The following is a 22,695-nucleotide window of genomic DNA, read 5'->3' as shown; positions in this document are numbered from 1 at the left end:
AAAATAAGAATAGTTTGGAAGGATACATGCATATTTGTATGTACACATGTATAAATGTATATACATAATGCAAGTACATATGTATATGTGTAACTTTATACTATACTAGAGGCCCAATACATGAATTCATACATGGTGGGGTCCCTCTGGGTGGCCTGCAGGGATCGGGCCACAACCCGCAGTCCAATGCCACCTGCAGCTCCAACCTGCCTCTCCCACTCATCCCGGCCCCACTGTGCCTGCTGTGGACTCGCACCCAATCAGTCCCCATCACACTGCCACAGCAGCACTCACCAGCCATGAGCCCTGTGTCTGGTGCCCTCCCAAGGGGAGTGGCCTGCGGGATCGAGCTGAAACTGGCTCTCCAACATCCCCTGAGGGATCCCAGATTGCGAGAGGGCCCAGGCCAGGCTGAGGGATCCCATCGGTGCACGATCAGGCCGGGGAGGGGCAAGGGAGGGCTCCAGGCTGTGTCCAGCCCATTTAACTCAGTCCTGATGGGCTGGACCCCAGCAGCAAGCTAACCTACTGGTCAGAGCATCTGCCCCCTGGAGGTCAGTGCACATCGTAGCGACTGTACACCAGTTGACTGTCTGCCCCCTGGTGGTCAGTGCATGTCATAGCAAGCAGTTGAGCAGCCTTAGTATATCATTAGCATATTACGCTTTGATTGGTTGTTCGGCCATTCAGCCTATTTGCATATTACCCTTGTATTATATAGGATAATGGCAAATATAGTTTCATATAGATATTTTATTATTTCATATATACCATATAAAATAGACAGACACATATCATCTATATAAAGAGTTTTTATTAGAGAGGTTCAGAAATTCAAAGTAGAATGCCCTTATATGGGTTGAAATGAAACACTGAAAAAGTCATTCTGTACTAAATTTTAAATTCATTTGACTCCAGATATTGCATTATTAAATATGCAAGTGATGAATCACCACCTTTAAATGACTTTCTTCAAAAATGAAATAAAAATATATTAGTGGCCTAGTAATCTTTGTAAACAATCCTTTCAGAGATTTGGATTACTCACTTACTTACACAGTATTTTTGTGTTCAGCGTCACCATCGCAGTGTTTTGCCATGCCCCTGCTGTTCTTCATATCAGTAGGTTTTAGAAAAGGGGAAGTGCGAATGACATAGGAGGCCACAAAACCAGTTTCACATCAGCATAAGAGGTTTCTAAGCTGATTGATGGGTGAGGCTTTCCTCTAGATCAGGAGCAGCCACCTAAATGGCAAAAAAGGCCTGGCAGGTGGAGGTAGTGGTTTTGAGGCTGAATGAAGAACATTGGAACTCTAATTGTCTCAAGGGGGCAACTGGAACTCAGCACCAGCCAAGAACTTGCCATCAGGGAATTTGGGATCTGTTTTGCTGTCTTCTTATTTATCAAGATAAAATGGAAACCCAGATTTTTCTGTAAAATGTTACCCTTTTTGCCCTAGCCAGTTTGGCTCGGTGGATAGAGCATCGGCCTGCAGAGGGAAGGATCTCAAGTTCAATTCCAGTCAGGGGCACATGCCTGGGTTGCAGGCTTCATCCCCAGTGTGGGGTGTGCAGGAGGCAGCCAATCAATGATTTTCTCTCATCATTGATGTTTCTGTCTCTCTTTCCCTTTACCTTCCTCTCTGAAATCAATAAAAATATACTATAAAAAAGGTTACCATTTTTATTTTTAATATTTTTTTTAATGTTACTGTTTTTAAATGTGGGTAGTCAATGAAATAAAAACAAATAAACACTACCTGGCCACAACAAAACACACCTATGGATTGGATTCAGCCTGTGAAGGACTACTTACTGTAGATATTTATTCCAGAGGACAAACATCTGGGTGTGTCCTGATACACAATCTAAATCTAAGAGGAAGGCCCGGGCTGCTCTTAGGGAAGAAATGAGCAGAAGAACTGACTCTCCTGAGGCTACATAAATGTATACATAATTGAAACCAAACTGATGACTACATGTTTGTCCTATTGTTAGGCTGTTTCTAACCTCATTTAAGAAGTCTATATAAAATAGCATCGCTCCTCTGTGGCCGTGTAAGATAGTGTTAAATATCTAAAGGTGTGTCACAAAAAGTTGTCCACGCTATTTCACCTCTAAACTATTGGTTTCCAATTGAATTTGGGTTCTGAGGATAGCTCTCTTGCCATACTACTATTTTGAATTAACCAACCAAATGAAGGCTTGCTATGAGACACTGAATAGCATAGTGCCAACTCTGGAATCAGACTGAACTGGCTGTGAATTCTAACTCTGTCTTATTAAAACTATGAAACTCATCCAGTTTGTTGACCTCCTTGAGCTCAGTTTCCTTATCCAGAAAATGGAGGTGGAAATAGTACCAACTTCATAGGCAATTTTTGTGGGTTAAGAGATATCTTGATTATAAAGCACTTTATGTAGGGCTTGGCACATATTGAGCAATGCTTGTTCTCATTAATATCCTTAAGGTTATGTTATCATTATAAAGCTCAAGATAGTTTAAGGTGAACAAGTCCATAACACAGACATAATGAAAGTTTCAGTAATTCCTTTTATACTTTAACAAAAAATATGAGTTGGGTAATTTGACACTCTTACATGAGTAATAAAAATTGCATTGGAATATATTTTAAATTTACCTCATAATCTCTGCCCGTCTTGCCAAATGACCAACATTAAAGTGCATAAAACTGTGCTACATTTACTCTCAAACCAGCTCTTTGTAATTGGTAATGTTTTGAACCTTTGCATTGACAGATCACATTTCTTGATTGTTTTTAATTTATAGTGTTTTGTAAGAAAAAATGGTCCTATCTGAAGTAGTGGTAACTTAGGTTAATTTACAGGACCTTTGTCCCATGTAACTCAATAGAGTTGAATATATACATCTTCCAAAATGGTATAAAATTTATTAATTAGTTATTGAGCATTGAGCTGCTGCACATGTGTACAATATTATTAGCTCAGTTAATCAAGAAGATAGTGGTCCTTTGTCTTTGTGTTAGAAACTAAATAATAACAGAAGATGCAAATGCTGTATAACTACCCATTATTAGTTGAGCTCTCAAAATTATTGTAAAAAATGTCTTTTTAATTGGCAAAACAGTTGATAATGCCATTTTGTAAGCAAGAAACAATATAGTAAATGATAAGCCTCTGTGGCCAATATCTTGGAGGCATTGCCAATTAACTGGCTGTCATAATTTTTTAAAATATGTTTTTATTGATTTCAGAGAAGAAGGGAGAGGGAGAGAGAGAGAGAGAAAAACATCAATGACTAGAGAAAATCACTGATTGGCTGCCTCCTACACGCCCCATATTAGAGATCTAGCCCTTAACCTGGGCATGTTCCTGGCCGGGAATTAACCATGGTCAATGCTCAACCCCTGAACCACACCAGCAGGGCTGGCACTCATAATTTTGAATGAAAAAAACATGGTGATAGTAGACAAATAGTAATTGTTTTAATTATGCACACAATTATGCAGCTAAACCAGCCGTGGGCAAACTACGGCCCTCGGGCCGGATCCGGCCCGTTTGAAAATGAATAAAACTAAAAAAAAAAAAGGCCGTACCCTTTTATGTAATGATGTTTACTTTGAATTTATATTAGTTCACACGAACACTCCATCCATGCTTTTGTTCCGGCCCTCTGGTCCAGTTTAAGAACCCATTGTGGCCCTCGAGTCAAAAAGTTTGCCCACCCCTGACTAATCAAATAATTTTCACTCATGTTCACAATTCTGGTACCTTATTTGAATCAAAACTTACATAGTTTAAAATTTTTTTTTTTATTTAGCTCCTTTTTTTTTTAATTAAATCTTTATTGTTCAGATTATTACAGTTGTTCCTCTTTTTCCCCCCATAGCTCCCCTCCACCTGGTTCCCACCCCACCCTCCGCCCTCACCCCCCCCCCCCACTGTCCTCATCCATAGGTGCACGATTTTTGTTCAGTCTCTTCCCGCATCCTCCACACCCCTTTCCTTCCCCCCCCCCCAAGAATAGTCAGTCCACTCCCATTCTATGCACCTGATTCTATTAAAATCACCAGTTTATTCTGTTCATCAGATTATTTATTCACTTGATTTTTAGATTCACTTGTTGATAGATGTGTATTTGTTGTTCATAATTTGTATCTTTACCTTTTTCTTCTTCTTCCTCTTCTTAAAGGATACCTTTCAGCATTTCATATAATACTGGTTTGGTGGTGATGAACTCCTTTAGCTTTTCCTTATCTGTGAAGCTCTTTATCTGACCTTCAATTCTAAATGATAGCTTTGCTGGGTAGAGTAATCTTGGTTGTAGGTTCTTGGCATTCATCACTTTGAATATTTCTTGCCACTCCCTTCTGGCCTGCAAAGTTTCTGTTGAGAAATCAGCTGACAGTCGTATGGGTACTCCCTTGTAGGTACCTGACTGTCTTTCTCTTGCTGCTTTTAAGATTCTCTCTTTGTCTTTTGCTCTTGGCATTTTAATTATGATTTGTCTTGGTGTGGTCCTCTTGGATTCCTTTTGTTTGGGGTTCTCTGCGCTTCCTGGACTTGTAAGTCTATTTCTTTCACCAGGTAGGGGAAGTTTTATGTCATTATTTCTTCAAATAGGTTTTCAATATTTTGCTCTCTCTCTTCTTCTGGCACCCCTATAATTCGGATGTTGGTATGCTTGAAGCTATCCCAGAGGCTCCTTACACTATCTTCGTATTTTTGGATTCTTTTTTCATTTTGCTTTTCCGGTTGGGTGTTATTTGCTTCTTCGTGTTTCAAATCTTTGACTTGATTCTTGTGATCCTCTAGTCTGCTGTTGGGAGTCTGTATAATATTCTTTATTTCAGTCAGTGTATGCTTAATTTCTAGTTGGTCCTTTATCACAGCCTCGAGGGTCTCACTAGATTTCTTGAGGGTCTCATTAAGTTTATCGGCGGTTTCTAGAAAATTCTTGAAAAACCTTAAAAGTGTGGTTTTGAATTCTATATCCAGTAGTTTGCTTTCCTCCATTTCTGTCATTTGTGTCCTGTTTCTTTGTCTCTGCATTTTTTTATGCTTCGCTGTGTCGATAGGGTGGCTTTGTGTGCTAGGTGTCCTATAAGTCCCAGTGGCTCAGCCTCCCCAATTACCTGAGGTGCAGTTTGTTAGGTAATTATCAGATTGCAAAGGGCCAGGCCTTTCATATGCAAAAGCCTCCATGCACGGCTTGGCCTGGGCGGGGTCCCAGGGGATCAACAGGGCAGAGTGAGCAGTTGTGGCTGCTCTCAGTCCTGCCCTCAGAGTCCCCACTTCTCAGTGTCCCGGCAATCACTGCAATCACCTCCGAGAGAAAGCTGCCCTCGAGTTCCGACCAATGCCAGACAGTCCAGTTTCTCCTGTATGAGTCTGGGTCCCCAGAGACTCGCCCAGAACTGAAGCTCAGAGCTTGAGACTCCCTCCCGATTGAAAAAGACAACCGTGTCCTCAGCCGCCAGCCCTCCCTGCATGCGCATCCGTACCTTACTTCCGCACCGCACCTCCTCTGAGTCTTGGTATGCTTTTCCTTCTAGTTGTAGAATTTCAACTTGGCCAGCCTTCCTGTGGTTCTGGATGATGTCCGTTCCGTCTTTTAGTTGTATTTTTGAAGTGGTTGTGCGAGGTAGCAATCTCCGGTGTTTACCTATGTCGCCATCTTGGTTTTTTCTAAGCTCCTTTCTTGATAGCAGTGTTCCTCTTTCTCATTACCTTTGAAATATCTCATCAGTGCTTTGGAAGATAGTTTAGTTCTTTTAAACATTGTTTAGAGCCTCATGCTCATCATGATCAGAGAACTTAAATAAAGGTTAAAATATATTTCTTGGTGAAAGTGATTTAGTTTTAGTTCTCATAGGGGCTGTACTTTAATTTAGATTTTATTATATACAGTAGGTTCAATAAGCTTATCTTTTACAGTACTGAATACCTAGACTTTTAAAAATTTTCAAAGTGATACACTGAAAATATTAGTTTGGTCTGTTCAGTTTATTGCTCCTTATCAGTAGCATATCATTTTGATAAGGGTCAGTCTACCATTATACTTTTGTACCATTTTTCAGACTGTAGAATAATATCTTCTGTAAGTTCTGAGATATTAGCACCAAGGATGTAGGCTATAAAATTTTTATGTTGGTGTTTCTAGTGTTCCTGCTTGGCATCATTGACTAGATAGAGAGAAAAATGCAAATAATAGATTAGGAGGCAATTTCCTGATTCCTTTTATACCAGCGGTTATTGTTGGTTGGAGTATCCAAAAAAGTCCTGTGTAGTGCTTTCATTCTGTGATTTTTCAGAAATGTGTCAGAGAACTGCTATATCTTATTCTTTTATGATTTCCCTTCTGTCTGTTAATCAGGAATCCCTGGGTAGCTTGGACATGTAATATGCTCCCATAATACCACTGCTGCTTTTGATCGACAGTCATCCTTTTAAGGCAGCTTTACTTAAATTGGGTCTCAGTTTTAGGACATGATTTGACCTATGAAGCATTAAAATCATGTGTTAAGTCATGACAAGGTGTCACTTTACTATCGCTTCCTGTCATTCATTCAACCTTTAACTCATTCAACACATACTTTTGTAGTTCCCTCAATATGCCAGACACCATGTTTTGTACTATGCATATAGTGAAGAAGTAAACAAAGCATACAGATGGAGCACATGAATGTACTTAGGTTTATAATGTTAAAAGAACATACATAATGCTGTGTTCCTTTGGTAAAACTCAAAATGTGAATAGTGTTTTCATAGGTATTCATTTAACACAGATCTCATTTCGTGACTTGGGAGGTCATTCTGAATTCTGTACATGTACAAAGCTTGTGGGATAAATTGGATTTTGGTTCTTTATCTTTTTAAAAAATATATATATTTTATTGATTTTTTACAGAGAGGAAGGGAAAGGGATAGAGAGTTAGAAACATTGATGAGAGAGAAACATCGATCAGCTGCCTCCTGCACACCCCCTACTGGGGATGTGCCCGCAACCAAGGTACATGCCCTTGAGCGTAATCGAACCTGGGATCCTTCAGTCTGAAGGCCGACACTCTGTCCACTGAGGCAAACCCATTAAGGTTTGGTTCTTTATCTTTACATAACATGTCACCTTTTTTTAATGTGTTTTCTATATGATCATTGTATACTTTCTCTCTGTTGACATCTGTAAGTATATTTTAAATTATTCTCTTATCCATTACTTTATTTACAGATTTACCAAATACCGACTGTTTACTAAGTATTGTGCTAGGCACTGAGGATACAATGTGAAAGAGGGCAATTGTCCGAAACCGGTTTGGCTCAGTGGATAGAGCGTCGGCCTGCGGACTGAAAGGTCCCAGGTTCGATTCCGGTCAAGGGCATGTACCTTGGTTGCGGGCACACCCCCAGTGGGGAGTGTGCAGGAGGCAGCTGGTCGATGTTTCTCTCTCATCGATGTTTCTAACTCTCTATCTCTCTCCTTTCCTCTCTGTAAAAACTCAATAAAATATATTTAAAAAAAAAAAAAAGAGGGCAATTGACTTCTCTCTGCTCTTATAAAGTACTTTCTGAAGGAGGAGAGAGATACTAAATACAGTTTGATGGAAATAATTACAGAACATGATAAGCACTAGGAGGAAATAGATTGCTTTAACATAAAGGTGGGAAAAGGTGGGTGAGCAGGGCGGCCTTTCTGAGGGAATGACACTCACTGACACCCAAATGATAAGAAGATTCAGACATACAAACACCGGGGTAAATGCAAAGTCTTTGAAGAGTTTGGTAAATCATGGAAACTGAGAGGAGGCTAGTGTAATTGGGGGGTGGGAGAGAGAAGGAAGCAGTATGTGGTGATGTAGAAAAGTAGGCCAGAACTGGACTCCCGGGACCCCTGACTATCTTAAAAAGCTTACATTTTATTTTAAATGCAATAGGAAGCCTTTAAAGGCTTCAGGAAGGATGTGATGTGGTCCTTTATGTTTTAAAAAGCTCATTCTTGCCTTGGCCAGTGTTGCTCAGTTGGTTGAGCATCAAACTGTGCACTGCGAGGTTACAGGTTCTATTTCCAGTCAGGGCACATGCCCAGGTTGCAGGTTTGGTCCCTGCTTGGGGAGCATAGGGTAGGCATCTGATCAGTGTTTCTCTCTCACATTGATGTTTCTCTCCCTCTCCCTTCCTCTCTCTCAAAATAAATAAAACGTTTACAAATTAAAAATAAAATAAAAGCTCACTCAGTCTGCTATATGCAAAATGGATTGGCTGTGGGCATGAGGACAGGCAAAGACATCTGTTATGACTGGAAAGGATTACTGTTATCAACTAGGCTTAACATCTAGAGCATTGCGAACCTTCAGTCATATTTAAAGACCTCTGCAGATTTTCACAGTGAAATATCTAGTTATGTCTTCTCTGCAGTCAATTAAAGCTCTTCATGATAGAATGTTGGACTCTTATACCTAATTTGCTTGTATTCACTTTTCTGAGCCTTTTATAAACCAGGTCTTATCACATTTGCCCTTGGCAGTTTTCTTTTCTTTCAAACCAATTTTCTTTAGTTGTCAATATCAGAATTGTGTCTCACCAGGGTTCCTCATAGGTCCTGGATATATTCTTGCCCTAGTCCTACATTATATTTTCTTTTTGAAACCATAATATAAGGATTGACTACATGCTTGATCAACTTTCATCTATCACTCTTCCTAAGATATTTAGTAATTCATTTAGCAAATAAGTCTTTCAAAGGTAGGTACATGACTTCTCTTTCCATATGTATGTACTATGATATTCTACACTCATATCCATTTTATTTTAATCATGTAGACAAATTACCTTCATAATTTTAATTCTAGCTTTTTAAATATTGGTTTTACTTTTCATCTTGGTTCCATTTGCAAAGTTCATTAATCATCATCTTGGCCATTCATGGATATATCCTTAGAGAATGCCATCATCAGATCCCGATGCCTAACATGGATATATAACAGATAATCTGTCTGCACACCTACATAACTAATAGTTATTATAATCTATGCATGAATTATCCAATACAGTAGCCACCAGCCATGCATGATCATATAGCTTAAATAAAATTAATTTTAAAAAACTTAAAATTTGGTTCCTCATTCACACACATTAACCACATTTCAAGTGATTAGGTGCCATATGTGATCACTGGCAACAGTATTGAACAAGGCACATATATAACATTTCTATTATTTAGATTTCTATTAGATAGTGCTGGCCTACACTGTACTGTTTCCTATTACATGGGATGATGTTTAAAACTCTGCAAATAAAGACTTTTTTACTTTAACCATACAGGATAGCCACTCTGTCCTAAATTGTGTGAACTTTTATAATCTGAAATCATTCTGGAAATGAAATGATCGAACTTGCTTACTCAATTGTTTCTATATAGTCCAAGTATATTTGCTAAAGTCATTATGTCAAGTGTTTGGAAAGGTATTTGTTTCAGTCAATAAAAAGAGTTTGGGTTGCAGGTTCCATGTCTCTATCCACAAGAGCCAGGAAATAACTTTATATTATACTCATTAGATAAGTTCTTTGGAAAATTGCTTTGGTTATTGCTCCATAGTAAATGCTATAAAATATTTAGTCTGGGATTTACTCACATCCAGAGCATGTTGGCAATACCAGCATTGTTGACACTCCTTTAATTGGAACAAAGTGGGACTATAATAACCAAAGAGTGACTCAGAAATATATCCTTATCTAAATCCTTGAGCGTCTTGATTAGTCTTAGGAAATAGAAAAACATTTGTACTGGAACAAAGACTTTTGACATAGATTATTGTTGAGTTTCTTGTCATCTTGAGTTTCAAAGAAATAAGGGTAGCTTTTCTCTTTATAAATACAGTGCATAAAGGCGATGTGTACAATGAAGAAAAGTAGGAAAGCGAGATTGATGCCATTAGATTTTTCATCATTATACTCCTATCTGATATGTGAATTTAACTAACACAGATACACCTGTTTCAAGTATAGGACTTCATAATGTAATTTCTTTTTTTAATTTAATTTTATTGTTTAAAATATTACAAATAGTACAGATGTCTCCTTTCTTTCCCATTGACCTTCCCCCTATAATGTAATTTCTTAACTAATGCTAAATGTTCTTCATAAATTTTTATATAGTACTATTAAATACTTAAGATACATTTGAGTATGAAATAAGACATAGATTTCTCAAACCAAGACTGTTTGTTTCTTCCTTGCTTATTTCTATGCTGTGTTCCTTTTCAAATTATTTTACTCACATTTCTTGTGGGGGTTTTTTTCTATTTGAATTTTTGGTTTAGTTATTATTGAGCAAATTGTATCATTTCAGTCATTTCTAGTATTACAGTTGTGGGGGCATCAACTGAAGATTGTTTCTCCACAAGTTGAAGAGACTACAAAGTCAAATTGATATAGAACAGATCATTTACATATCAAAGGAAGTAAAAAAAACACATAGTTGTTAAAATTTTGTTTTGTTTAGTTATGGCAGAAAACATTTGTCCATCAGCCAAAAGTTTCCACCTGAGAAAGCCCAAATAGTACAGATAGTGTATGTTTTATCTAGTTTTATTTAGTGAATGCACCTTATCTTTATTCATAAACTGTGAGTTTTTATACTGTTGAGACTTTTAACTGATTTTCATAAATAATAATCTCATCTCTTCCAATAATTAATTGGTCTCATAGAGATTAGCTCCTCATAATCATTGCATGACAAATGAAATTATTTACCTGATTATAAATAACCAGATAAATTATCCGCTAGCAGACTGAGATTAGTCTCTTTATAAGAAAGAAAGTTTATTTAAAACATTAAGTTATGATCTTATCTCTCCTATGAGGTGATGAATACTTCCTGTTGAATGAAGAAAAAAATGACAAAGCATTTAATTCAGTGAAATTTAAACCCCATTAACTTACTACAAATAATGGAAAGAGAGTGAAAATGTAATTGTGTGTGTTTTGATGTTGGTCATGGTGGAATTAGAGGTGGGTTTGGGAAGAACAGGTAAAGATGGTGGGAAAAAAATCAACTGTGTATTGATTGTTCCATTGCAGGTGGCTGTTTATTTGGCTGTGTTGTGGATAGTTAAAGAGTGAGTATTCCGTGTCCTATTGTGGATTGTATTTTGTTACTATTGATTATTTGGGACTTAGTAAGTATTGTAATATCCACTGTGCTTCATTTCCCTACAATATCACAGAAGTGAAAAATGGAATTATTTTTTTAAAATTGTGAGCATGTGCAGATCCTGCAGCTTTTCACCAATTTCTGAAGAATTCAGTTGTGTTCAGTTTCCATGAAACACAAGGAAAATATTTAAAACATTATATATTAGAATTTTCTCTGAGTACTTAATAAGAATCCATTTTATCTATTTCAATGGTGAAAAAGTTTAATCTACTTTCTTGCAATAGTAAATTCTTGAGATTAAAGTCATAAACTCTGCTAATGAAATATTCGTGTTTCTTTCGACTCAACTTCTGTTTCCTTTGCATATAGTATTGGAAATTCAATGGGAAGGTTTTGTTGCTGAGTAACAATTTCCCTTTTCGTTACAGAACACCTCCTCTAGACAAAGGGAATAGTTCTGCAAGTACAAATAACAGCTATCTTCCAGTGATCTTCACCAGAACCAGCGCATTTTATGTTTTTTACATTTATGTGGGAGTAGCCGACACTTTGCTTGCTCTGGGATTCTTCCGAGGTTTACCACTAGTGCATTCTCTAATCACAGTGTCGAAAATTTTACACCACAAAATGTTACATTCTGTTCTTCATGCGCCTATGTCAACCCTCAACACGTTGAAAGCAGGTACCTGACTAGGTTTACAAACTGAAGCTGCTTGTCCGCCATCAAAAGGGTCTGTGATTTAGTTGGTTTTCTAGCGGTAGTGTTGGCTTTGCACAGAGCCATCTGAACTTTGTCGAGCTTCCTTATGACAGGCATGTACATTTCCCAGATACTATATATAGACTGTCAGGTATTGTTGCTCTTCACATTTCTGTATCAGTTCATTGGAGTAGCTCAGTTTGTTAAAAATTGATGTTGATGGTATTGCAATAGAACAGCAGGTCTTTCTGGGTCCGTTGTTCTTTATTCAGATGTTTGGCCTAACCCCTTCAAGGCCTCTTGCTGCCAATGTTCAGTATTGTTGAAGAGAGTAGAAGATTTGAAGCAACCAAGGAAAACATAGAATTCTTTTACAGATAAAATATTTTGGTGGAATAAAATAATCTAGTTTCCTGTAGCTGTTCAAAGTTGATCACAAATTTGTTTCAGGTGTGTTTTTTTTCCTTCTTTTTTTGGGGGGTGGAGGTGGGGGGGTGGCTGGGTAAGGTTGGTGGTGGTTGAAATCCTAAATGTATTTTTTTTTAATGGAACACTTCACTAATTTGCGTGTCATCTTTGCCAAGGGGCCATGCTAATCTCTGTATCGTTCCAATTTTAGTATATGTGCTGCCAAAGTGAGCACACCAAATGTATTTTTTAAATATTTTTTTATACCATCATAGAGGTTGGTAAAAGGTTAGAAGCTTTCAGTTATAAGTAAGGCCTGAGAATTTAATGTATAATATGTGACTATAATTGCTAACACCTTATTATACAATTGAAATTTGCTAAGAGAGTGAAACTTAAATGTTCTCACGAAAAGAAAGAAAGAAAGAAGAAAGAAAGAAAGAAAGAAAGAAAGAAAGAAAGAAAGAAAGAAAGAGAGAGAGAGAGAGAGGGAGGGAGGGAGGGAGGGAGGGAGGGAGGGAGGGAGGGAGGGAGGGAGGGAGGAAGGAAGGAAGGAAGAAAGGAAGGAAGGAAGGAAGGAAGGAAGGAAGGAAGGGAGGAAGACAGGTATTGAGCAAAAACAAAAAAAAATGTGAGAGAGAACTCATGGACATGAGCAACAGTGTGGTGATTGTGGAAGGGGAGGAGGTGGAGGTGGAAAGGGGCATAGAAGACATAAATGGTAATGGGAAAAATAAAATAAATTTTTAAAAATGTAGATATGAGAGGTGATGGGTATGTTAACTCAATGGGAGGAATCCTTTTACAACGTGTACATGTATCAGATCATCACGTTGCACACTTTAAATACCTTATAATTTTATTTGTCAATTATACCTTAATAAAAATAAAATCACAAAAAGTAAGAGCAGTGAAATAAAGGGACCAAAGATTTTAAAAAACCCAGAAACTAAGTGCAATAAGGTACATTGAAAGTAATCAATTCCATTAATTCTCATTTAGTCAAATTGCCATTTAGAGTTTAATAAGGAATTCCCCAAGTTTTATCCTTACAGCAGTCTGCTGAGTACTTACTTTGTGTGGCACTGAGCCAGGGGTTGGTAGGAAAAGATCAATGGGGCACAGTACCTGCCCTGGAAGAATTCACAGACAAAGGGAGAGGAGGTAGACACAGAAGCATTTGATTATAAAGGAAAGAATAACTTCCAGGATTGAAGATTTTAGAGTGATTTGTATCTATGAATCTCAAGATAAGAAATATCAATCTATTTTTTACTGGTTAACAAAATTCCAGTGTTAGTGTGCAGGAAGATCTTTATATTTATTCTGAAGTCCTTGTGGGTCACTAACACCTTGCCTTGTTTGGATATACTCATCACCACCACATGTTTTATTTATTTATTTATTTATTTTTAGCTCTTTATTGTTTGAAGTATACATATAGTATTACATATATCTCCTTTCCCCCCATTGACCTCTCCCTGGCCACCCCCACCCCCCAGCACTTGCCCTCACCCCCCTAGTGTCTTTGTCCATTGGTTATGCTTATATGCATGAATACAAGTCCTTTCGTTGATCTCTTACCCCCTCCCCCCACCTTTCCTCTGAAGTTTGATGGTCTGTTTGATGCTTCTATGTCTCTGGCTCTATTTTTGTTCATCAGTTTATGTTATTCATTAAATTGCGCAAATGAGTGAGATCATGCCTTATTTTGCTTGGCATAATGCTCTAATGCTCTCCATGTCCATCCATGCTGTTGCAAATGATAAGGGTTCTTTCTTTTTTACAGCAGCATAGTATTCCATTGTGTAGATGTACTATGGTTTTTTAATCCCCTCATCTGCAGATGGGCACTTAAGCTGTTTCTAAATTTTAGCTATTATAAATTGTGCTGCTATGAACATAGGGGTACATATATCCTTTCTGGTTGGTATTTCTGTTTTCTTGGGATATATTCCTAGAAGTGGGATTACTGGGTCAAATGGGAGTTCCATTTTTAATTTTTTGAAGAAACTTCATACCAGTCTGCATTCCCACCAGCAATGTACAAGGGTTCCTTTTTCTCCATATCCGCACCAGCACTTGTCATTTGTTGATTTGTTGATGATAGCCATTCTGACAGGTTTGAGATGGTACATTACTGTTTTGATTTGCATCTCTTGGATGATTAGTGACTTTGAGCATGTTTTCATGTGTCTTTTGGCTTTCTGTATTTCCACTTTGGAAAAGTGTCTATTTATGTCCTTTGCCAATTTTTTGATTGGATTGTTTAAGTTCCTTTTGTTAAGATGTATGAGTTCCCTATAAATTTTGGAGATTAGGCCCTTATCGGATATAACATTGGCAAATATGTTCTCCCATGAAGTGGGCATTCTTGTTGTTTTGTTGATGGTTTCTTTTGCTTTGCAGAAACTTTTTATTTTAATGTAGTCCCATTTGTTTATTTTTTCCTTAGGTTTCATTGCCCTAGGAGCTGTGTCTGTAAAGATATTGCTACGACATATGTCTGATATTTTGCTGCCTATGGATTTTTCTAAGATTTTTATGGTTTCCCAACTTATGTTTAAGTCCTTTATCCATTTTGAGTCTAGTTTTTGTTGATGGTGTAAGTTGGTGGTCTAGTTTCATTTTTTGCATGTATCTGTCCAATTTTTCCAACACCATTTATTGAAGAAACTGTCTTGACTCCATTGTATGCTCTTGCCTCCTTTGTTAAATATTAATTGAGTATAATAGCTTGGGTCGATTTCTGGGTTCTCTGTTTTGTTCCATTGGTCTATATGTCTGTTCTTGTGCCAGTACCAGGCAGTTTTGAGAACCGTGACTTGGTAATATAGCTTGATATCTGGTATTGTGATCTCTCCAACTTTGTTTTACTTTCTCAAGATTGCTGTGGCTATTCAGGGTCTTTTTTTAATCCATATGAATTTTTGGAGAGTTTGTTCTAGGTCTGTGAAATATGCTGTTGGTATTTTAATGGGGATTGCATTAAATCTATAGATTGCTTTGGTGTTGATTCTACCAATCCATGAATATGGTATATTCTTCCATTTGTTTATGTCTTCCTCTAGCTCTTTTTTCAATGTCCTATAGTTTTCTGAGTACAGGTCATTTACCTCCTTAATTGAGTTTATTCCTAGGTATCTTAGGATTTTTTGTGTGTGCAATGGTAAATGGGATTGTTTTTGTTGTTTTTCTTTCTGTGAGTTCATTAATGGTGTATAAAAAAGCCATCAATTTCTGGGTGTTAATTTTGCATCCTGTTACATTGCCTAATTCATTTATTAAATCTCATAGTTTTTTTATGGAGTCTTTAGGGTTTTCTATGCACAATATCATGTCATCTGCGAAGAATGACAGTTTTCTTCTTCTTTTCCAATTTGGATGCCTTTTATTTCTTTTTCTTGTCTGATCACTATGGCTAACACTTCCAGTACTATGTCGAACAGGAGTGGTGAGAGTGGGCATCCTTGTCTTATTCCTGTTCTTAGGGGAAATGATTTTAGTTTTTGCCCATTGATTATAATGTTGGCTGTAGGGTTGTCATATAAGGCTTTTATTATGTTGAGATATGATCCCTCCATTCCCATGTTTTAGAGCTAAGAAATTTTATACCTAAAAGGAATGTTAGATTACCTTGATTTAACGATTTTATTTTTTATGGAAAAACTGAGACCCAGAGAAGATAGAGGAATTGTCCAAGTTGCCAACAGCTATAAACAGGCAATGAGAGGTACTGGAAAGAGCATGGGAATTGTTTGAGTCCTAGATTGTCACCATAAGAGTGATGATTATAGGCAAGTTACTCTTCTGAGCCTGAGCCTTGCTTTTGCATCTGTAAATGGGGACCTCAGAGGATCCTTGTGAGAATAAAACAGGCAATCTTCTTGCCTGTTACAAGCCAACATGCAATAAAGGTCAGTTCCCTGTTGTTCGTTCTGAGGGGCCCTATTCCCACAGGGGGTGCACTTTCCATTCCCCTTGTTATGTTTCAGAGCTCCTCATTCCCTTAAACACTACACATAGTGGTTAAGAGCCTTCTTTCTTTCATAATTAAATGGTTACCATCCTTTTCATTTTCTCATTCATCTTATTTTCCAAACTTTAATCTGCTAGTAAAATAATTCTGAATCATCTCTGTTTTTGCATTTTTCCTTATGCTCATGAGAACTGAAATAATAAGAATCTTCTCTCTTTCATAATTAAATGGTTACTATTCATTTCATTTTCTCATTCATTCATCTTATTTTCCAAAGTTTAATCTGCTTTGTAGAATGATTCTGAAAAATCTCTGTTTTTTGCATTTTCCCCTTATGTTCATGAGAACTGAAATAGCAAGAAGACCTTAACATCTAGATGTTCTTTACCCACCCCTACCCACACCCCGAATTTCTGTATGAAAGGATGATGCTTTATTTTTAAAAAACATTGCTGTTACTGAGTTTCTCAGTATGTTACCTACATATTTTCTGCTATAATCAGCAGCAACCAATATTTCCTTGCCTTTATCAATAATATTTAAATCAATAAATATGCATTAAATAATTCCTACATATAAGGCTTTTGGATGAGGGTTATGCATAATGAAAAATAAATGTGGCGAGGTCCCATTGACCTTTAGCAATTTACAGTCTAGAAACAGAGATAAGACATTTAATACAAGCAACTATGATATAAGACATAGGTGTCCTATATAATAAAATGCTAATATGTAAATTGACCAAAAAGTGGAGCGACCCGTAGCTGTGACATGCACTGACCACCAGGGGCAGACACTCAACATAGGAGCTGCCCCCAGAGATCAGTGCACTCCCACAGGGTGAGCACCACTCAGGCAGAAGCCCAGTTCATGGCTGGCAAGTGCAGTGGCAGTGGCAGGAGCCTCTCCCACCTCTGAGGCAGTGCTAAGGAGCAGCAAGCACAGTGGTAAGGAGCAGCAAGCAGACGGGCAGTAAGGAGCAAGGGCTCCCAGACTGCGAGAGGGATGTCCAACTGCCGGGTTAGGCCCGCTCTCTGCAGAGTGGGGTTAAGCCGGCAGGCGGACATCCTCCGAGGGGTCCCGGACTGTGAGAAGGCACAGGCCATGCTGAGGGACTCCTCTGAGTGCACAAATTTCGTGCACTGGGCCTCTAGTAGTCATTATAACAGAGGTGCTGACAAGATATAGTAAAGGTATTAAGTGTGTCCAGAGGAGGTGCTGGTGCAAACATTGATGTTTCTTTGTAAGAGAGGCATTTGAATTGGCCCAGGAGGGAGAGGAGACATAGATTTGACGAAGATGAGAGGAAATGGTTTTCAGGCAGAGGGAACCTCATAGCAAAGTCAGGGAGGTAAGAGAGTGTCGAGTGTATTTAAAGAATAAACCAAGCCCTAGTCGGTTTGGCTCAGTGGACAGAGCATCAGTCTGGGGACTGAAGGGTCCTGGGTTTGATTCTGGTCAGGGGCACATGCCCAGGTTGTGGGCCAGATCCCCAGTCGGGGGCATGCAGGAGGCAGCCGGTCAATGATTCTCTCTCATCATTGATGTTTTTATCTCTCTCTCCCTCTCCCTTCCTCTCTGAAATCAATAAAAATATATTTTTTAAAAAAAGAAGAAACCAAGAAAGGGATTTAGTTATAAAATTAGTCACGAGAGAATAAAGTACAGCATAGAGAATAAAGTCAATAATATTGTAATAACTATGATGCCAGGTGGGTACTAGACTTATTAGGGTGATCACTTTGTAAGATATATAACTATCTAGTCACTCTTTTGTACCTGAAACATATATTCTATGCCAACTATAATTAAAACATAAAGTTTGAAAAAGAATCAAACAATTTGGCTGAAACAGAATGTTTGAGTAGAGAAGGCTTGTATTAACTAAGGGGTTTAAGGCCAAATCATAGACGGCATTAAATATTAAACTAAGAATTTTGGACTTTATCCTGCAGTTGGTGGGGATGGTGGTGAATGATATGATTCACTATCACTTTGTTTGTACAACATTATGTTATGAGTTTCACTAAGCCTAGACAATGAATTCCTCAAGGACACGGAACACAGCTTTTTCACCTGTGTCACCTCAGTGCCTTGCATTGTGTCTGATGCATAGTAGACGCCTCATATATAATTCTTTTCTACTTAAGGAAGAAATTACCAGACTTATATATATGAGTCTGGACTTTAGAAAACAGGCTGAAGCTTAGATTGCCAGTGAAGAGGGTAGAAAGGGAGAACATGGCTGAGGACATACATGTGGTGTAGGTTCTGGAGAAGCCACGGGTTCTTCAGAGGTGAGGCAAAAAGTGGAGGAAGATAGAGAAGGAGAGCGATAGGGTGTGCTACAGGTGTAAGTGAATGATGAGAACATAGCCAGGCTGGCAAGTGTGAGATTGTAATAGGATGAGTACCCATTCCTGTCATAATTTGTGATAAGGGCTCTATTAAAGACATTAATTTTAGCCTGAACCTTACAGCAATCTGTATTTTATAAAGGTTTAAAAGTGGGAGACAATAACTTGAACACAGTTACTTAGAACCTTTGTAGAACACTAAATTTTTCTATGTCCTTATTTGATTACATGATAAGTCTTACTTGAGTTCTGAATGCTTCCGCTATGATCCAGATTTATAAAATATTAATGTATTTTTAAGATTACTGGTTGTTGAGGAATTTATCTTCTTTTATATTACAGGTGGAATTCTTAATAGATTTTCCAAAGATATAGCAATTTTGGATGATCTTCTGCCTCTTACCATATTTGACTTCATCCAGGTTTGTCTTTGTAAAATAAGTATGATTGTCTTTGCATTTGTCATGCTTTTAAAAATAATTATAAAAAAGAAGTAAATGAGTTTTTGCTTATTTTTCATTGGCTTGTGAGTTGAAGTCCTATCTATTGTATGACTTTTATCAATATCAAAAGTCTTCAAAGTAAGCATAATTTTAGTAGATTCAGTGATAACTTAGAACTCTTTACCTACCCAAACCCAAAGCAATTCCACATTAAGATTTAATAACCAACTACTTGGGAGTGATTTGAGAGTTATAATAAACCACCTTCCCCCCAAATTACTGTCCATGAAGTATGACATTTTTGACATCAGCATCACTATTTGATGGAAGTCACCTACCTCCACAGGGCCCGTGTTAAAATGAAAAACAGTTCTTTGATGGGCTACAGTTTCAACTATGAATACCACCCCGCTCATAGTAAAGACCATAATGCAGGGACAGAATTGTAAATAAATGTTCAAGAAGGTGAGAGGGGAAAGAAAAATGCAGGACTAGTGAGGACTATCCTTGGGTGATATAGATCTAAAGAGGCCTGCAGTGCAGCCTGGCTTTGAGCAGGTGTCTCTGGGGTGTGGTGATCGACTGGTGGTGAGAATAAAGAAGAAGGGGATGAAGAGAGGGGTAAGCTATGGAATACTGCATTAGGATTCCATAAGTGACAGGACTTAAGGTGTGTTGTGAATTAATAACCTTGGTTCTTGGACCGGATTTAAAAATAGCTCCTGCCTGACTTCAATCGAGCCCCAGAGAGCAAGTGCCATAGTCTCCATGATATCTCCTTGGTGAGACAGTTGGAACAAGATGCAGCCCATCTCGCCATGGGTCATTCTCTCCTCCCACCCACTTTCACAGTCCCCTACCCCTCAATAATAATTCGTTATTTGAGAGAATCCATACAACAGAATAAGGACTACCACATTTGTGTGTATACACAACCAACATTGGCAAGTACGGGAAAACCAGATTGCCAGTTTGCCTCACCTAAAACGATGGGCAGGATTAAGTGCATTAACTATTCTAAGTGAACTTTAACTTTTTGGATTTCCTTTAGTTGCGCTGTTGAGGGATATAACTCAACAGTGGCTGTGGCAATTCTTTAACTGGTGCTTTGAGTTTGTGCATTTGAAAGAGTGTTTCCTCTGTCTTTCTTTAATGCTGGATGTTGTTCCTTGTTTCAGGAGTGTAAATGACTGGTCCCAATTAAAATATTGTGAAATCAGGTACAAACTGGAACATGGATATTTTGACATGATTGCAAAGGATTCATGATAGTTTTTTTTCCTACTTTTGCAGTCTACTGAGTATTTTCTGAATCAATATAAGGCTCACTTCATAAGTCCTTCTGGGAGATTAATTTTTAAATATTCATTTATAAATTAACAATTTTTGACACAGGGATGACTCTCAAATGCTTTCTCTTTGGCAATTTGAATAGTTTCTACTTAATTTCTGATGTTGGGATTCTTTAATTCTTGTTTCCGAGGGTTTGGGCAGGGCTCTTTTAATTTCCCTATTTTATTTATAGAAAGGTCTACAATAAGGAAGCATAATATATGACAATCAAATATAGTAAAAATATGATTAATTTCAATTTTATTAAAAAATTTATCACAGGCGCTCCTTTAAATTGTGAGCTCCTTTGGAGATATATATACTTTTATTGATTTTATAGACAAAGGGAGAGGGAGAGAGAGATAGAAACATCAATGATGAGTCAGAGTCATTGATCAGCTTCCTCCTGCACGCCCCCTACTGGGATCGAGCCTGCAATCCAGGCATGTGCCCTTGACCAGAATTGAACCGGGGACCCTTCAGTCTACAAGCTGACCCTCTATTTACTGAACCAAACCCGCTAGGGCTCCTCTGGTTATATTTAACTATGTTCTGATTAATTTAATTCTAGTCACATTTCAGGAACAAATTTTTGTACAAAGAAATCATACCTATAAATTTCCTTTTAAAAATTAATTTCTCTTTACTCTATTTTCTAACATTTAATAATGTTCTGGCAGTTTTGCTTTCTGAATTGGAATATCATATAACAAAAATAAAGATCCGGATTCTAGTCTGAAGATACAACTATTTATTTTACCTTAACAAGATACTTAATCTCTGAGGGTCTGAGCTTTCTAACCTGTAAAAGGAGGAAGGTAAACCTGATGATGGTAACTTTCACTGCTAAAGTTATCTGCTTCACATTGGCACAATGAAAGTGGACCATAGATGGCAACTTGAAGCCAAACAGAGAGAAACTGTATTCTAGCTCCTACTTATCTGTTTGAATGATTTTTTTTTTTAATGAAACAGAAGCCCACTCATTTTAAATTACCAAAATCTTCTCTTCTCAGCCTCAAAACCTTTAGATCTTTTTAAATTTCTTCTCTCTTATATACAACTAGAGGCCCAGTGCACAAATTCATACACCAGTGGAGTCCCTTGGCCTGGCCTACAGGATTGGGCCAAAACCAGCTCTCCAACATCCCCCGAGGGGTCCCAGATTACAAGAGGGCACAGACCAGGCCTAGGGACCCCCACCGGTGCACGATTGGGGCTGGAGAGGGACGCGGGAGATTGGCTAGCCAGGGAGGGATCACAGGAGGGCTCCAGGGCATGTCTGGCCTGTCTCGCTCAGTCCTGATTGGCCAGACCCCAGTAGCAAGCTAACCTACTAGTCGGAACATCTGCCCCTGATGGTCAGTGCACGTCATAGCGAGCGGTTGAGCAGCCTTAGCATATCATTAGCATATTACACTTTGATTAGTTGAATGGCTGACTGATCAACTGGACACTTAGCATATTAGGCTTTTATTACATAAGATTACCCACTGAGTCCTGCTTCTTTGATCTCTACTGTGTCTTTCACATTTTTTTCCCCTACTCATTATATTGATTCCATTAAATCCTTACTAAAAATTCTCAAGGACCATCATTTATGAATTCCAAATCTGGTGTTCATGCATGGTTTTAAATTAATAGGTATTCATTTATTTTCCTATTAATAAATGATTTCAAATGGTTTCCTGATTTCAAAGTGACCCTTTATCCTTATCAGCTCCAGTTTCAGGCAGTGCTGTGTAACTGTCAGTGTCAGGGATGCTTACGAGATGCTTTGGGTGGTTAAAAATGTGCCGCCTGCTTCCTAAGAGCATGAATGAATGGTGCCTTACAGGTTTTATAATCAGTTGAATTTTTCTTCCGACAAAGTGTAGGATTTGGGTAAGAATGAATGGGATTTAGAAGTCTGGGCTCAAATTCTTCTCCATTCTTCTCTAACCCAGTGTGATATCTTGGTTAGTTGACTACCCAGATATGTGGGAAATATGTCATAAGTCAAATGGACACAGTACATTTATAGTTGTCAACAGCAAACAAAAGATCCTGATTCTGATGGAGTAGCTGAATGTTTCCATGCTACCAATATAGCAGCATTTGTCCTTCAGACACACTGCTATTTAATGATTGCCCATTTAAATTGTCATATTCCCTAGTTAATCATGCTCAGATCAGAATTTTTCTCTTTTCTCCCCCAAAGATCCTATTTCTGAGGAAAATAATCCTTTATTATAAAACTACTAGAGGCCCGGTGCACAAAAATTTGTGCACTCGGGGGGGAAGGGGATCCCTCAGCCCGGCCTGTGCCCTCTCGCAGTCTGGGACCCCTCGGGAGATAACGA

General features: G+C 38.1%; 1 protein-coding gene and 1 non-coding gene across 5 annotated transcripts in view; one reads left to right on the top strand and one right to left on the bottom strand.

Annotated features, from left to right (window-relative positions):
* CFTR (CF transmembrane conductance regulator) overlaps window positions 1-22,695 on the top strand; it is a 208,143-nt gene that overhangs the window by 114,520 nt on the left and 70,928 nt on the right. For all 4 annotated transcript variants that reach the window (XM_036328866.1, XM_036328867.1, XM_036328868.1 and 1 more), the window contains 3 exons: window positions 11,059-11,096; window positions 11,563-11,816; window positions 18,921-19,000. In XM_036328866.1, coding sequence (XP_036184759.1) covers window positions 11,059-11,096; window positions 11,563-11,816; window positions 18,921-19,000 — 372 coding nt within the window. The remainder of the gene's footprint in view (window positions 1-11,058; window positions 11,097-11,562; window positions 11,817-18,920; window positions 19,001-22,695) is intronic.
* On the bottom strand, window positions 12,374-12,477 carry LOC118666650. Its single transcript, XR_004971008.1, has one exon. It is a non-coding gene; the product is annotated as a U6 spliceosomal RNA (small nuclear RNA).

Source organism: Myotis myotis, unplaced genomic scaffold (assembly GCF_014108235.1).
Source record: "Myotis myotis isolate mMyoMyo1 unplaced genomic scaffold, mMyoMyo1.p scaffold_m19_p_11, whole genome shotgun sequence".
NCBI classification, from domain to species: Eukaryota; Metazoa; Chordata; class Mammalia; order Chiroptera; family Vespertilionidae; genus Myotis; species Myotis myotis.
This window is presented reverse-complemented; position numbering and strand designations above follow the sequence as displayed.